The sequence below is a fragment of the Camelina sativa genome, chromosome 11 (assembly GCF_030686135.1).
Source record: "Camelina sativa cultivar CO46 ecotype springtype chromosome 11, ASM3068613v1".
In the NCBI taxonomy this organism is placed as follows: Eukaryota; Viridiplantae; Streptophyta; class Magnoliopsida; order Brassicales; family Brassicaceae; genus Camelina; species Camelina sativa.
The window spans coordinates 8,524,012-8,541,463 of NC_141890.1; the positions used below are offsets into that span (position 1 = coordinate 8,524,012).

The window sequence follows — 17,452 nt, forward strand, 5'->3', positions numbered from 1 at the left end:
ACATCGATGGAGAGATGACGAGAAATGCAAAAACTTGAAATGTTAAAAAAGGGAGAAAACAAAAAAGAACAAAAGGAGGACAAAAAGATAACAGAAACAAAGGAGGGAAAAAATAAAAGAGATCATGATAAGGCAAAAATGAAACATCGATCTATGGAGACTTTCCTAAAGGATGAAGTAAGACGTAGGAAAAAGTAGAGAGAGTTATCAGATGATTATGATATGAGATCAGCTAAAGATCTATCGGATTCATCTTCTTGATGATTATGTTGTCTTTATACTCTGATGTTTGCACTTAGTCCTACATACTTAGAGCTAGACAATTGTCTTTAATGGGTCCGGTTTTGTGAGAAATATCAGATGAAAGAGACTTTGATATAAGTAAAGTAGGCTAAATCCTTGTGTTTCACACACATGTATGGAAGGAATTAAATTCCACCTGAACTTAGGTAAATTAACGTTTGTTGTGTATTGGAGACGGTACGTAAAGTCCTACTCAAAAGAAATTGATGCTACTCAAAAATATATGTATTTGTTGACATAACGATGACTCTAGCACCAACCACCAACCTAAAAGTTTTGGTCATTTATCGAATAGTTTGTTTTTAGAAAATTTAGAGTATATTACTTGTTTGGACCTAAGCATATTGTCAGCCCCTTCATTATTTCTTCATCTCACGTTTTGTTCTTCAATCTATAAGTTTAAACTTAGTCTCAAGATCTAAACAGGTCACCAAACGTATTCCCAAAGTGATATTGCCTCATGGTACAGTATCATTAGATTATAAATAGTAACAGCATTTGCCAAAAAACTATGGTCCTATGGATGTCACTGGGTAAAGAATAGACTATTGAGGAGAATGTAGAGTCAAGACCACATTATTATTCATAAGTACAAATCATCGGTCTGCTCACTCTGCATTTGTTTCGCCATGGAACGAAGGAACTGATTCAGAGACTTTTCAGCAGCCACCAATGCAGCATCAACTTCTTTCTGCTTCTCCTCTGCTGTGCCTTTTCTTTGTTCGTGAACCAACTGTACTTTCCGAACAAGTTTACGCAATTCCTATCAACAACAGTAGGATATAAACAGAAGTTAAATAATATATCACTAAAGTACTAAACCATGGATCATACCTGTTCATAGACCTATACACCTAATAAACAAGTCATGCACATATCTTTATCTAAAATTTGACTAACCTGTCTATCGAAATCAACACTCTGAAGAGAATAAACTTCCTTTGTAAGTTCCACATTTTGACTGATTAGGCCATCAAACCATCTCGCAGCCATAGCCATATATTCGTCTGACCCCTGAAGATATTCTTTCAAAGATTAAATGAGTTTGGACAGCAAACAACTGAAACATGCTTTATGTTAACAACAAACAGAGTTCTCTTCATCCATTTGTAATCAGTAGCTGGTTAAAAGGCTATTCATGAATGTGCGCAGAAGGTTCAGAGACTGCTAAAGGAAGCTCCTTGTTCCTCCTAAGAAACCAGAATTTTCTCTCCTCTACTCTACTAGCCGATATATTCTTATAAATTCTCCCTTACTATATAGAATCCAATCTCCCATTCACTAACTGAAGTAATCCTAACAATGTAATTTTAACTATACCATCCAGGAGACAATGTTCTTGTTTAATCACTAGATATCAACGTTATACTTATAAAGAGATTCTTGTATACACACTTACCTCCTCTTCATCTTCTGACTCAGTTTCTGTATCATCATCATAGCTTTCTCCTGCATCATCTGCAACATCCTTGGCTGAACTAATCAGCGATTGCAGCGTTGTGTGATCACCCTGCTTTGTAGCATGTATCAGAGTGTCCATCAAATCAGGTTCAACTTCACGCAACAATTTCCCTGAGAGCATAATTAGCAAAACATTTCACTCAGATCATAGCCCTAATCGTAAGATATAAAGATAAAAAATCCTCCAACAGTTCAATCCTCCAACAGTTAAAAAGATGTTTCTTTTTCCTCACCGATATAGTTGAAATGTCTTCGCTTTCCTTCTCTAACATCCGAGCCTAGTCTCTGCGGCAAAACAACAAACACCTTATGTGCATTGTCCCAAATTTACGATAAAAATAGCTATACCGTCCAAATGTACTCAAAGTAACTACCTTCCCAAGCATCAATGCATCATAAACCTCTTCACCAAGCGACGCAGCTCTACGATTGAGAGAAAGCCAATTACTTTAAAACCAGAATCATTAACACAATATACAAAAGTGAAAGATTTTGAATTTCCAATTTTTGAGAAGCTTACCTTAGAATCCGCTTAACCTGATCACTAGAGAAGGAAGCAAGTTCTAACCCCCATTTGACGGCGCGGCGAGCGTCACGCTTCCGCTGGTTACGGCTCCTCGACGAGTCAGACTCGGAACCATCGCTATCACCATCGTCTTCTGCAATAACAACAGTTGGAGTGAGAGCTTCCGGCGGCGCGGGACGAATTCGCCGACGAGGTGGAGACCTCTCCGTGGAGAACGACGGGCCGAGAAGAAGAAGAGTTGGGATACAAGAAGGTGGGTTCGGAAGCTTTCTCGAAAATAAATGGCGGAGATTACGCAAATGGTGAGTACATTGCGGTGACAATTGCCTTATTGGTCGTATTAGTTGCGCCATAGCTGCAGCTTCTGCAAAATCGTTCCAAGGTCGGAGCTTTATCTATCTACTGTCTATAAAGCTCTCTCCTTTATATATGAGTTTTTCTTTTTTTTTTTTTCTCTGTTCAGATATATCACTATTCGAATACCAATTGAACTAAAGTTAGATTCCAATCACATACATACACTGCTGATACACATCTTTCACAACTTCACTTAAAACTGTTATTATACACACAAAGAATGGATTTTTGTAGTTAAGTTCTGGTTTTGTTATCATCCGGTGAAGCTAATACGAGAGAAAGAGTTTGAAAATCTCCAGCCAGAGGAAGGTTTGATGTTGAATGTTGTAGGTGTGAAGCTGAGGCCAAACATTTCTTTTGGTGTTAGTGTTGAGTCAACGAATCCAACCAAAGTAGCTATAAGAGAAGCACTCTCTTTGCAGTGATATATGTCTTTGGTGTTGATCCATAGTTTGTGAGTTACTTGCAGGCTTCTACGTTTTGAGCTCAATTCAACACCCCATTTCTTGTAAACTTCTTCTTTTTGCTTTTTCCCGAATTTGTTTGGTATTTGCTTAGCTAACCACTCTCTCTCGCGTGTAAGTGCTTTGGCAGCTTGTTTCCTTGATATCTCAGACGAGTCCTTTAGAAAAGATAGCCTTCTGAGTTCGACTTCCATGTAAACAAAGTCGGATGGATCGCCTTTGAAGAGCAAGAAAAAGTAGGTTCTGTGAACCAATGGTACATTACATACTTCCCAAAGCTCTACTATTTGGCTTTGTTGTCTTACGAATTCTGCTTTCTTGTTACCATCCTCTGTGTTTTCTGGTTTCATCGTCTTTGTCTCAGTATCGCTATGATTCAGCTCGTACGTGGAATGGTGCTGCAGGGCCCTTTCTTTAAGTCCTGCCATAAATTCATGGAAGCTACTTCTGCTAGTGTCTGTATCGGAATCTTTTATGCTCTCTGCGTCCATGGAGATAGTGCACTCTGAATCAAAGGATGGGTTAGAGGCCTTGAATATGAAGCCTCCACTAGCAGCAGCAGCAGTATATGCCTTTGTAAACAAGAGAGTTTCTCTGCAGCTTCGACTTCTTCTCATCTTGAAGTAATCTCCTGGACTCATATTCTCATCTATCGTATTGAAGGAAGGAGATTGTTTCTCTTCTGCTTGCATACTCATAAAGTATTCAATTGTCTTCTGCATTTCCTTCACCTTTTTCTTCAGAGCCTCATATGTGTTATCATCTTTATCAGAGTCTCCATACACTTCTACGCATTTCTCTTCCTTAGAGGGTGATTTATTTAACTGCTCTGACTGATCCATAGATAAGTTCTGTTCTCTCTCTTCTTTCTCTGAAGTCCAACTAAATTTGTGGTCTTCCTTCTCCACAGGTTGCTCGGTCTCTTCGGATTCTTCTAACTTGTTTATAGTTAGCTCATCTTTGGCTTCAAGTTCTTCAGAGCCTTCATAGACTTGTACACATTGCTCTTCCTCAGGGGGTGATTTTGTGACTTGCTCTGACTTGTCATCCCTAGAAGAATACTGTTTCATGTCTTTTTTCTTCGAAGATTGCTTTTGTTTCTCCAGAGACGGCTCAGTCTCTTGGACATCGTCTAATAGCTTCTTTATTACTAGCTCATCTTCAGCATCAAGTTTAGCATCTAAACTCAACTCCATATCTATTGTTTTTAAAGATGAATCAGCATCTTCCTTTTCGGACTCATCCGGTATAAAAGATCTGTGGTTTTGCTGCTCGTATTCTTTCTTTTCAACAATGTCGCCTAGTGAGTCTTGGATTTGAACTCTTTCTGCTTCTCCATTGTTCACTTCAATGCATCTAACTTCTTTGCAAGCATCTTCTGGTTCTTGGGTGGTGCTTTGAGCCATCTCCTCCCACTTATCATGTAGGTCATGCTCAGGAAATTGAGGGGTATTATCATCTAGAAGGAAACCATCCTCATCAGGAGAGTAAAGGTTACTCTTCCCCAAGTTATTTAGCATACGAGGCTCATCAAAATCTGTGGAATCGTAGCTGCTTCTTCTTCTTCTGCTGTTATCCATTGAACTTAAAGATGAGCTCTCTTCCGCTGTTGATTTGAGCAAATTCTCTACCCTAGATTGTGCTACATCTCGTTGCCATTTAAGTTCCTGGATCTGTTCCTCCATCTGCAGATTGTTGCACAAGGAAATGATTAATATTTTCTGTAATCAAAAAAAAGGAAAAGAAGAAGGATTCAACAAACCTTTGCAATCAACTCTTCTTTCTGCTTGAGCATTAATGTGTAGAACTCAGAGGTTGAAGAAGAAGAAGCAGGTCTAAGATTCTTCAACTCATTCTCCATTCTCGCCAGTTCCCTCTGCAGTTGCTTCACCAAGGCTTTCTCAGATACAACCAAATTGACTTGAGCATTTGTGGTCACCTCTTTAGCACAGCTTGCAAAGAGAAGTGTGTTTCTTGATTGTTCGAGATGACTACGAGCAGGGCTCATTGTACAGATGATAGCTGTTCTTGCGTTTCCCCCCCAGTGAGTTCTGAAGTATACGTGTTAGCTTTGAGTCTCGATACGGTATGTGTCCATTTTTCCCTTTGCTGTAGTACTTTCAAAAACATACTCATGTCAATACTTATTGCCAATAGATTTGAGTTGAAACTTAACAGAAAACTACTAAGTTGCTGCAAAAATGACCTTAGTTTTCGGATGACAGTTCCGAGAGTAAGTAAACTCCGATTAATGTGACATCCTTCTTTGAGTCTTGAACCAGCAGATAATGTCTGAGAAGCACGTTCACTTCCTGCTAGATCAATAAAGCACACTGATGCTGCAAGAGTCGCTGAGCTCTCTGGAGAAAATTCTCTATTCGACCTTTCAATTGTCTGCAAGAGAAAAAAAAGTATTAATGTGACTTGTGAGTTGTGACAATATGTGAGTTCATTAAAAGATGAAAATAATTGTATACCAGTCGGAGAATCTGATGAGATCTGGAGCTAGCTTCATTTAAAGACGTCTCTCCAATCTTCCTCTGAGCTGCAAAAACCACAGATTCAATACATAATATATCATATTTGTTGGTAATCAAATGATGAAGAAAAAATTGAGTTTTGGTTAATTACTCTCGCATATAGAAAGCAGTTCCTCTAGATGGTTTCTGTCTGTCAGAGTCTCCTCTCTAAGTTTCTCAACGACCGTTCCTCTCTACCAAAAGTTAACAATAATTATAACATCAGTCAATGAAATAGCTAAATGATGATTAGAGTATTACTGAAAATTGAAGATGTATGTGACCTCAGGATCATCTAGAAGCCTAAGTGGAGTGTTACTATCTTCACAAAGAAGATCCCTCACAGCTTCATTGTATATCTCCATCGCCGAGAACTTTAGAGTGAACTTTCTATCTTGTTTATGCTTAAAGGAAACAACAGAGGATCTCAGAGACTGCAACATAGATACCACAAAAATGAATGAAAGTGAGGTTAATGATTGTAAACCTTGTCAATGTAAGCAAATATATCATCCATAGCATATTCAGTGATTCCACTCATTGTGTACGTTTTCCCGCTACTTGTCTGTCCATACGCAAAGATGCTAGCTGCAACACAAGAATCGGCTTATTAGCATATATCTATATATCTAAATGACTGATCATAAAAGAGAGATGCAAAAATTTCTTACAGTTAATTCCAGAGAGGACACAAAGTGCAACCTCTTTGGCTCCATCATCATAAACTCGCTTTGTAGGGCATTCGAATCCAAACACTTTGTCTGTAACACATCAATTGCTGATTCATTATAATAGTAGTAAAACGTACCTAGCTTAAATCAAAATGGTGAGAAAGAGATGCAATATTCAAATTCTTACCAAATGTATAGGAAGACTTATCAGGCAGATTATGGAATTTGCAGATGATTGTGGTGTCGTTGATGCATTCCCAATCACATCTATCGTTCCTCGTCTCATCTTTCTCGTTTAGCGGCCTAACCCTCACCGACACCAATATCTTCTCTTCTCCTCGTGCCGCCATCTTTTCTTGATATATCTCTGTTTTTCAAATTTAAACCCATTAAAGAAGGACGTGCATAAATCATTTGATCCAAATTTAAATGATCAGACTTTTAGATTTCATAAAGAAAGAAAGAAAAAAAAGCTGTGATCAAACTTTTTCTCAACGTATCAGAAAACCTTTCATTGACTAAACCTAATCGTCGACATGTATAAGACTTGGCTCACCTTTTGATCCTCACCGCATTGCTGCAAATTGAGAGGAGCAAGACATTTTTAGATTGTGAGGGACAAAACTTAAGAATTAAAGTTTTAGTTTGTATATAAATTCCATATTGAAAATGAAGACATAAGACAAATCAACGAAAATTTGTTGGGAGATAAGAAGAATGAGTCAGCCAAAAATAATAAATGGGGTCAAAAACCTCCTCTGTGGTTTTCTTCTTCCTCTTAAGTTTCTTGTTTTTTTCAAGATTGAGCTGTCTGAGAGAGAACATGTCGGCATGGCCGTTGGAAAGGTTTCCACCACCAAGGTCTCTCTACTAAAATAAGAATGTTGCCAATTTTAACTTTCCAGTTACGGTAATTACACGACTGTCTTGCTGTACAAGGAAAGTTAACCTTGTGTTTATGACAAGTTAAACGATAAAGCATTGACCAGACCCAGAGATCCAGTGGTCCAAATTTCAAGCACAGAGATTTGATTGTTTTGTTTCATAAGTAAATGTAAGAAACTAGATGAAACACAGAAAATCTGGATTATGGAAGGTTACAATTACGATATCTCAATAATGAGATCACATTTGGAACATTCGTGAGGTTTTAAATATAGAAATCAAGAACACTCCAAATACAACCATAGAGGGAAATATAAAAGAATATTTCTTTTTGATGTTCTTTTTCATATATACGTATACATATGTAATAATCATACTACAACTAAACCAATCGTAAACCATCTGGGAGTTGTTGATCATGAGATGAGTCTTGAGATATAAACTTACGGCAAGCATAAAGCACTGCAGAATGAAAACCACTTGGGTTGTCTATGAACACGAAATGACCACCCTGCAACATTTCAAATAAACAAAAATCTCACATAAGCAAAATCCTCTTCTCTATAGTTTTCCTCTCAGATTTGAAAACAAATGCATGTGTTTAGAGATTTGACCTGTGGAACCCGAATGATTTCGCAAGGGACCTTCATGTATTTCCGCGCTTCCACTGCACCTTGATAGTTCATCCAATCATTCATTCCATATATAAAAGTTGTTGGCACTTTCCACTCTGATGCACTGCACAAAAAAAAACAGTCATCGAATTTGAGTTGTGTAAAAACTCCAATGTAGTCACAAACTTGGTTTTATTCATTAGATTTGGTAGACAAACCTTTGTAGGAGGGGCTTACGAGCAAAGGCTCCAAATGAGAAGATGTATTTCAAGCACAACTCTCCACTAGCCTTTGCAGCCAAAGTATGGTACACATAATCTACAATGCAAAACGAACCGTCACTATCAGCTATTGCATCATCATCCTCCATATAACTTCTACGGAACTTAAAGAAAGAATTACTCACCGGTTAGCAATTTGGCTTCCTCCTCTGTTAGCACAGTTCCCTCCGAATGTGCACCAAATCTTGCAGTTGTATACCGATTTACAAGACCTGGACCCCAAGGACCTAATCCTCTGCACACGAAACGCATTTAGGAATATATAGTGAATCTAGTATCCGGCCACTTTTAGCAAATGGTTACAATTGAGTGCAATAAATTTGTATCATCGAGGTGAGCATCTAGTAGACCTGACCTATTGGTGAATAAGAAAATATTATAAGAGCATACCTAATCAGCTTCTGAGGAGTGAAATTCGACTCCCACAAATGATTTAGTAGGGCGCCTTTCCATGTTGCTCTAAATTTAGTGAGCCTTTCCGATGCATCTGCTTCTGCTGAGAACCCAGCAGATCCCACCAGAACTAAGTGTTGAACATGCTCAGGATGCTGAAAGATCCAGATATATGAAAAGTCAGATATCTTAAAAGTTACCTTTTACACATTGAATTATACCAAGGATGAAAAATCACCTTAAGCGCATATTTAGCAGCAACATAACCTCCAAAGGAATGTCCTAATAGAATAAAGTTACTGAGATTCTGGGCTTTACGCCATTCCTCTAAGGAGTCGATAAACCATGCCTCAGTTTCTACACAATTAAAGAAGGACCAATGCAGTTCCATTACTGATCATTCCACGTATACAAGCCGTTTTGGTTCCAATGAAACTTTAGCCACTGAATCATGAACATTAAAGGGGATGAATAGAATACCTTCAGTGCTTTTACAAGTAAAATCAGGCCTACTTGATCCACCCCACCTAGTAAGAAAAAGAGAGAACTACCTTATTATACAGTCACAAATGTATACAAAACATGAGCACAATAAAAGGTCTAGAACATCCTCACTTTGATCTTTAAGACATCGAAATAGTTAAAGCATCCAAAAGGCCATATTGTGACTAATACATTTCAGGAAGACAAGTTGCATAATTACCAAAATTCCTTACCCAAGTTGATCAATAGCAATCACCCTAAATCGACTGGCAAGAGCATCGAAATTTCTGAAGAAAAAGCCTTGAGAAGCACCATAACCATGAACCATAACAAGAGTGGGAGAACCCTCCTTGGCATCAAAGGTAACAGTATTGATGTAACGTGACTCATTGCTGGTAGACCTAAACCACCTGATCTTGGAACCTGGTGGTCCTGAACCAATATTAACTTGTTCTTGCACATAAGGCGTCCTGAAGATTGTTCATCACAAAAGAATTTTAAAAACAGCTCATCCATCATGTAGAACCTTTAAAAAACCTCTCCTTCAACATTTCAAACTCTAATAAACAATGTCCCAGAGACAGGGTTCATACCAATTACCAAATTCCAGAATTTTGTAAGATTTATCCCTAAAGCTGAGTGCTTGAGAAACAGAGAGAGATATCTAAACGTACTTGAGGATAGAGAGAAGACGCTTCTCGGCGGCGATGATGTAATCGGTGGAGGTAGGGATCCACCGGAGCGAATTGGGCCACAAAATTTTCCATCTTGATCTCGCAGCCGCCGTAGCAGCAGCAGAAGATGAATCAGCCACCGAAGCAGTCTTCTTTGAGATTTCTTCTGCCATTCTTAGTCTTGACACAAAACGGCTCAAGTTCATACAATCACCGAACCAAATTCACAATCCAACAAAAATAAAAATCTAAACTTTTCCCACGAATCAAGGAATCGAGTTTTTTGGATATTAAATTTTCTATTTTTATCTTTTAAAAAGTTCCAAAAATATGAGACGAGAGGTTTTGCTGCGAAGACGCTTAAAGGGATATATGCTTTTTCTAATCTGTTCTTCTCACGTCATTGCTGACGCCACGTCTCCTGCAAAAACACAGAAGCTTCCTCGTTGGCAAAATCGGACCTGTCGGTCTTGGTCAACTCTTGTAATATTTAGTCAAATTAAATTCGAGAAAGTGATTAAGATTGTTAATGGCAAATTAATACTGACATATACAGATTAGGATTCAACGTAAGGTGAAAAAGTTGCAATTTGATTCGTCAACTTGTTTCATCATAGAATCTTCTTCTACAAAATCTAACTGCAAACACACAAACAAAAGCTAAGAAAGGTCTCAGATTTTCAAACAAATCACTAAAACCGGTTTTTGACTTGTTTATAAAAACAACACACACAACTCGAGTCCTTTCTTTTTTTTTAGCTTGAGCTTCTGCTGCAGCTGCTAGTAGTAGTACTAGAACTTGGGTTGTTGGTGGAGACACCAAGATACAATGCTTCAGCCAACGGTCCACCTGGTGTTGTTGTTGAATAGATCCATGATAGACCTTCATGGCTAACCCACTGATGATGCTGGTTTGTTCCTTCTGCTTCCTCCATAGATCCTCCTCCAGCCATTGATAGTGTCAGAGAGCTTCCCATTGCTTCATCTTGTTTCCCTTGTACAACAAACCGCCTTGTCTCTTGGTTGTGTGGTGTCTGGTTTACACTCAATAGACTCTGCAACGCTCCAAAGCTCTGGTCTACTATTGGCTCCTTCTGCCTGAAATTCAGATCGTAATTGAATCCGCGTTTGAGCTCTCTGCGTGATCCAACCTTCAGCGGGACAGTTTCATGAATCTCCGGGTTTAAAGTTCCAGTGGCATCACCTTCTTTCCTAAACCACCTCAATCCTCTTCACACATCAACAAAAAAGTTTCAATCTTTCAAATGATATGGATTTTAAAGGGGATGGATGGATTTTAAAACTTTGACAAGAGTGTAAGATCCTAAAGGCACCTGTTGTGATCATATAAAGAGGAAGCGGACTGAAGAGTAGAAAGCACAGGGACTTGGTTTACAGGTTGTCCGTAAAACTGAGGATAAGCTCTAGTAAACTGGCTAGTATCATTCTTAGCGCTACTACGAGTGTCACTGTGGTTAGATGACTGGTGAGATGATTCCACATGCTTTCTTGAACGAGGACGGCTCTTGTGTGTGTGTCTCTCGCAGTATTTCTGGTCAGGAATCACGTTTCTAGAGCATCTCCATTTCTTCCCATCCGTTCTCTTGCACCTCCATGGCTCCTGATCAGCCGTGTTATTACTTGCGATTGAAGCAATTCCCAGCTGCAACGAACCTCCTTTAGTCATTGCCACTGTTACTGTCATCACAAAGACCACAGCAGATTCTTGTATTCAGCATAAGTACTAAAACTACCACTTATATGCCTACAGTAAGAGGTAAAATTTCTAAGAACTTGAACATTCAAATACCATCCTAATGGATTTTAGTTGCATCAACAAGTGGTCAAAAGTCTACAAGAAGCTGTTTAAGTGAAAGCTATGGACATCTTACCATTCGGGTTAGTGGTTGGTGGGTGGTTCTTTGGAAAGGGTGAGAGAAGCTCGGAAGGAACAGGAACAGAAGCCATCATATACTTGTATATATTCCTCTGCCTCTCAAGCTCCTGCCACTGAGCGTTACTGAAAGCTACACTTGCGTTTCCACTCATACTTCTTCCAATCTCCCCTGGATTTTAATCCAACCAATTTCACATCAAACCAACATACAAAAAAAAAAATTCAATTTTTTTTTCTTTGCATAGCTCAGAAGACAACAAAAGGGTTAGAACTTGAAACCTGAAGAAGAGCTCAAGGTGAAAAAAGGATCTGCTACAGTCACAGAAGCAGAACTAGAACCGGCATGGGAGAACATATCACCGTGAGAAGAAGCGTATGCTTGATTGCTTGAAACAGAGAACATGGGATCGCCAAGACCAGCAGAACAGTAGCACAAGGAAGAAGAGGAAGGAGAGGAATATGATGGATGGTAATGATGATGGGGTAGCACCATAACGTCTTTATGCGAATGTTCTACAACTCCAAATCCAAACCCACCAATATAACCTTCCTTACGTTCTGCTCTTGTTCCCATTAAACCAAAACACACACACAGTGTTTCCCTTCTTTCTATTTCCTGACTATATCCACCCAAAAAAGTCCCAAACTTTTACCAGAGAAACACCACCGCTACAAACCTTTTCAAACCCGATTAAAAAAGCTCTCAAAATACCCCTTTTGTCTCTGTAGTGGAAACCTAGGAGATAGCTCAAAACTTTAACCTTCACACAAAGCAACACCCAAAAATCCAAGAAAGAAGAAAACAGAGGAAACAAAAAAAAAAGCACCCGCCTTTTCTCTTAGCCTAATGTCTTTGCAAACATAAATATAAAAAGAACCTTAAAACCACCCACAAAGGCTCACTCTTTTTTATTTATTTGTCTCTTCTCTCTCTCAGTGCCACTTAGGAAAAATGAGAGGATAGGGAGAGAAATTGGGGATTTTTTTTAGGTTTAAGAAAGGTTGAGAGGAGAGGAGCGGTGCAGAGCTAGCTATTTGAAAGACTCATGAGCCAGCCATGACATGATGATAAAAGCTTTTGATTTTTTTTTTTGTTTCCTTAGTCTCCAACATTCGACCTTGTTTCAGAATACAGACAAAAATTTTCATTAACTCTCTACTCTCTCTCTCTCATCTCCTCTGACACTTAGTAGCATCCCACGTTGTCGTTTCCTACTAATACTTAACACCGTTAACTTCTTTCTCTCTAGTCTCTACACACACAATGACACAAACACACCGCCTCTTTAAAAAAAATATCTTCTTTTTTACTTCGACCTTAGTTAACGTCTTTTGTATTTGTCTTCTTCTCAAAACTACATCGTACGTACCATTCACTCACCCACACACACAAGAGTATGTATAATTGTGTGTATAGACTTTTTTTAGATGAGGATAAAAGACTCCGTTAAGCAACGGCGTCTAAAAGAGGGTGCTTGGATAAGTGTGTTGGTAAATAGGACCCATATGAGGTTGCCGTGACCGTGAGAGCTTTGCTTCTTTCTTCTCATTGGGGACCAGAGAGAGAGATGTGATGCTCTAACTAATTCAGTCTCTCTCTCTCTCATTCTCTCTTGGGGTCACTTTCTTAGATTTTACTAATTTCTCACCCCCATTTCTTTTCTTCTTTCTCTTTTCGACCCCACTACTTTCATGTCTTCTATCACTCCTCTAATTTTCTTCTGATTTAGTTAAAAAGAAGAAAACTCCCACTTTCATTCATCACATGATGATAATAAATTATTGGACTGTTGGGGAGAAGGAAAATAAAGATGATGGCTTGAAGAATAAAAATACATATCTCTAACTCTAGTTTTCTTTCTTTTGTCGTATACGCCTAATCAATCATAGGACCACTCAAAAAGTTCAAATGTCAAAACATATGGACTATTATGGCCATTCAATATTGTTCGTAAGTGGTATAGTAGTAGCCTAATTTGATCGGTGGTTACATTTTACATATAGTCTTAAAATTATTCCAAAAGAGCACCATATTCGTAAATGAATCCAAAGTGAACCCCCCCCCCCCCCCCCCCCCCAACTGTTTTTAAATTAGGAACAATAGACAAGTGTAATTGTGCTTGTATTATAATGTTATGTTATGTTGGGAGTTGGCTACATACATACTGTATATCACAAACATGTTCCAAGAAGTAGTGCCCGAGACTGTTTTAGAATCATAATCAGAGATATGAATGAGCATCGAACCTAGTCTTAAGTTGTAAACATTTATTAATTCCTCTGTCTTCAGCATCGGTATACCCTGTTATGCCAGTTTCGAGCAGATTAAGAGGCAATGTTCTACATGTGTCCAACACTTAGATTGTTGAGACAATGATAAATCTGAGACGAGAATACCCCTTAACAATAATAGAACTAAGGATAGCTAGCAAATGGATTGCACAGTTTCAAGTACGGTGACAAAAAAGAGTGGAACATACCTCAACTTCAAGCTCAAGGTTATATAGTATCTTATTACTCGGAAGATGATAACAAAGTCGTGTCAAGGTGAACTAGGTCTCTCAGAAACAATTCATCAAACAAAATAAGTTGAGGGCAAAACTGCAAGAAACAAAACAAATTGGATCGAGAGGTAGAAGAACACGAGCGTCTCTGATCTCCATTACTGAAAGACCAGTGAGATACGATCGGAGAATATATATATATGGTCTGAGACGAGACGGACTGTTGAGCTTTGAGGTCCGTGCAATCTCCGGTTAGGGTTTTTGACGTTCCGATCACGGAGTTTCCTATCCCCTTCGGATCTTTCAGCTTCTCTTCTACACGATGTCAAAACTATAACTCCATGCGTGTTTCAACCTCAAATGGGCCGCTATAAGGGCATCCACATCAAAGGATTTAACAAAAGTATCTTAAAACATATCTTATTTTTAATTTTAGAAAAAAATGAAATTAAAAACTTCTTAAGAAACTTAGATATTTCATGGATCCATTAAAAGTTGTTAAATTTGAGGTTCTTAAAAAAGTATATATATATTTTTATTGTAAATTATTATGTTATTTTGTTTAAATTCATAAGACTTGTATACTTTTAAAAAACTTTAAAATATTGCATTCAATAAAAGTTTAAACAAATATTACATAAAAACATATTAAAAATAGATTACGAAATGATTAATTTTAATATTGATTTGTGCCAAACTTTTCCCATATATGCTCAACTTAATCCACTTGCAGTCGGTCATGTATTTTCTTGTCACGAACTTCATTTCGAATGGTTATCGTATCACCCATCATATTTCTGAGATTTGAAGGGATGTCTGTAGAATACGTGAAATCCACTTCTGAAGTTCGGTTTGATTCTACTTGTGCAAATGTGGCCTCATCATACTGAGTATACCCATCACGTTCATCTTCTACAGTCAAGAGTTGAGTAAGATAACTCATCTACAACTGTTTGGCATTGCGCAAATAAGACCACCTTCTCTACTTTGATCTGCAACCAAAAAATTAAACATTTTAAAAAGATGGAAACTTGCTTTCAGTTCTAATATAAAGTAGTAGAGGACTAGCTTATTATACAAACCGGTTAATGGATGTTTAAGACTCCAAGAACAGCCATTCTTTCATCTTTTTGCAATCTCAAGTCCTCAACAAGAGGCGTCACAGCAGAAACTGAGAGAGACGAGAGAGACGAGAGAGAAAATCAGGTAACAAAAAAATAAAAGAAAATTTTATTTTTCACTCATCCAATCAGAAACTGACACAGCCAAATTTCTAAACACATCTAAAATATCTTATGTAACCATCGATCCTAAGCTAAATCATACAAAAAAAAAAAAAATTTATCTGTAAAAATACTTTAGGAACTCTTAAGATACTTGTTAAATCCTTTGATGGGCTTGCCCTAATAGTGTATCTTAGTTCAAGAATGGCCCATTACTAGAAAGTCCATATTTTCTCATACTAATTTTTAACTATATTCTTTCTAGTTTTGGTTTGGAGAAAATTTTGCTGAATAAATTTAATTTGAATAAATAAAAGTTCAGTTTGGTTCTGTAGAATGTATTATACTATATTTGGTGCGATGAGGTCAAAAGTAATTGTTGTTGAAGCCAAACCGAAGTTTAAAATACAGTTTGGTTATGGGTAAAAAAAAGGTAGACGCAATGTGGACCAAAACAACAACTACACACTTTAGGCCTATAGGCTTATAATCTTTTTGTCTCCACGTGACCTTCACTTACTTGCAGAGTCATCGCTGTTTATGGGTGTACCGAACCGAACCTAGACCAAAATATAATTTCAATTCTTGCCGATAGTCGAAACAATCTCAAGTTTATCGAATCTCGGTTTGGTTTGGAAATTCCAGTTTGATTAGTTTGCAAAGACCTAAATCTGATCTAATTTTAACCCATTGATATGTGTTTATGGTGTATTTTTATATCAAAGTTATACACCTGCACACGTTGACGTTCTTGTACTGCAGCATAACTTTGATATAAAAATAAAAATACAACTTTCAAGTGGAAAACTAAACTTGCACGTTTTTGTATTGTAGTAACATCAATTTTATGGATTAAACGAAAGATTGAAATAAAGGTAAAAAGTATATATATATATATATAGATATGAAAATGCATGGAAATATGGAATATAACACCCAGTACGATAACCAAACATCTAAATTGATATAAGAAGGACACAGTATTGCATGCGTCAAAATTGAAACAAATTTTATTCTGATAGAAAGACATCCGACCCCCAAAGATCACGCATGTCCTTTTCTTAACCTACGTGATCCGTACCGTATTACAGTTAGATTTGTCGATTATTTAACACCGGAAATGTTAGGAATCTTGATATATATTTGTCACAACTAATATAAGCGTATTTTAGTTGCTGCCTCGGTGGTACGAATGAATGGTAAGTTATCAATGGATCATATAATCATAGTAGTGTAAATGTGTAATAAAGTAAAATGGTGTTAGTATCGCTTTAGAAACTTTATACGTCCAGAAGCGGGTGTGTAACAAATAGGGGAAGGTGATATAGTTTATTGCAACCTCTATGTTGGTCTGAAAATATAAATAGATATAATTGTGCGTCACGAAACAAAGAAAACGAGCTAGTTAGATAAGAAAAAAACGGATTAGCAAGTTTTAGAGGAACAAGAAATGATTATTCAAATGAAAAATAGAGTAAATAGAAAAGAGAAAGCTTATTCAAATGAGGATTTGTGCAAGATCATATGATATAAAGCCAAGTCATGGACTGTTTCTCTCGTTTTACAGGATGGTTCAACCACCACGCACCTCTTTTTCTTTAGGCGTTTAATGACACAACCCACATTTATCTTTTATGTATTCCTTTTTATGTAATTATATTTATTTCTTTTTTTTTAAAACTCTTATTTTTCTCTTTTTTTCTTACAGTATTTCTCAATTTCTAAGTCTTTACAAAGCATTTTGTTCATCTGAAGAATATGGCTACTTAGTTAAGGAAGTTTTAAATGTTTTTACTGCCGACAAATAGTACTTTGAGTGTATATAAACAAGTATGTCCGACAAAAACATTTATATATAGAAAACTATAATTATGTGATACAGTTTTGTTCCTCTTCTTTGCAAATTTTATAAACAAGAATCCCCAATTTCTCACTCCCAACTTCATTCACAAGTTAAACATAGTTTCTCTTACACGCTTTACTATGGAACCTTCTGAATTTGTTTCCAACAAAAGTTCATTTCTTATTTCCATATCTGTAAAAATAAAGTCAATTGCAATAAATTCGCCATCTTCCTATCAATATGCATAGATTTTTTCAACAAATACAACCAAATAAGGAGTGTCTGAAATGAACTCACAACCGCATGTTATTTAGCCAATGTTTTAAATACCAGACCGGGCGAACCGGTGGATCC

At 37.3% G+C, this 17,452-nt stretch overlaps 3 protein-coding genes and 1 pseudogene across 4 annotated transcripts; all 4 read right to left on the reverse strand.

Moving 5' to 3' along the window:
* Positions 1–756: 756 nt before the first annotated feature.
* LOC104722581 (uncharacterized) lies at positions 757–2,643 on the reverse strand. The gene is made up of 6 exons (XM_010440774.3): positions 2,285–2,643; positions 2,139–2,187; positions 1,998–2,049; positions 1,703–1,875; positions 1,204–1,317; positions 757–1,066 (listed from the first exon to the last, which is right to left on the reverse strand). The coding sequence occupies exons 1-6, from the start codon at positions 2,641–2,643 to the stop codon at positions 887–889; spliced, it is 927 nt and encodes a 308-aa protein (XP_010439076.1). The 3' UTR covers positions 757–886.
* A 127-nt stretch (positions 2,644–2,770) lies between these two features.
* LOC104722580 (kinesin-like protein KIN-7I) lies at positions 2,771–7,081 on the reverse strand (annotated as a pseudogene). The gene is made up of 10 exons (XR_015572117.1): positions 6,858–7,081; positions 6,489–6,668; positions 6,302–6,391; positions 6,118–6,218; positions 5,915–6,034; positions 5,743–5,824; positions 5,589–5,656; positions 5,318–5,505; positions 4,874–5,220; positions 2,771–4,796 (listed from the first exon to the last, which is right to left on the reverse strand). The product of XR_015572117.1 is annotated as a kinesin-like protein KIN-7I (transcript).
* Positions 7,082–7,368: 287 nt separating this feature from the next.
* LOC104722582 (1-acylglycerol-3-phosphate O-acyltransferase) lies at positions 7,369–10,138 on the reverse strand. Its single transcript, XM_010440776.2, has 9 exons — positions 9,632–10,138; positions 9,191–9,427; positions 8,955–9,001; positions 8,713–8,831; positions 8,472–8,629; positions 8,207–8,316; positions 8,019–8,118; positions 7,801–7,924; positions 7,369–7,697 (listed from the first exon to the last, which is right to left on the reverse strand). Exons 1-9 carry the CDS (start codon positions 9,835–9,837, stop codon positions 7,569–7,571), a joined length of 1,230 nt encoding a protein of 409 aa, XP_010439078.1. The 5' UTR covers positions 9,838–10,138; the 3' UTR covers positions 7,369–7,568.
* Positions 10,139–10,201: 63 nt separating this feature from the next.
* Positions 10,202–13,301, reverse strand: LOC104722583 (growth-regulating factor 8). Its single transcript, XM_010440777.3, has 4 exons — positions 11,808–13,301; positions 11,524–11,697; positions 10,966–11,329; positions 10,202–10,861 (listed from the first exon to the last, which is right to left on the reverse strand). Exons 1-4 carry the CDS (start codon positions 12,100–12,102, stop codon positions 10,387–10,389), a joined length of 1,308 nt encoding a protein of 435 aa, XP_010439079.2. The 5' UTR covers positions 12,103–13,301; the 3' UTR covers positions 10,202–10,386.
* Between the last annotated feature and the right edge of the window lie 4,151 nt (positions 13,302–17,452).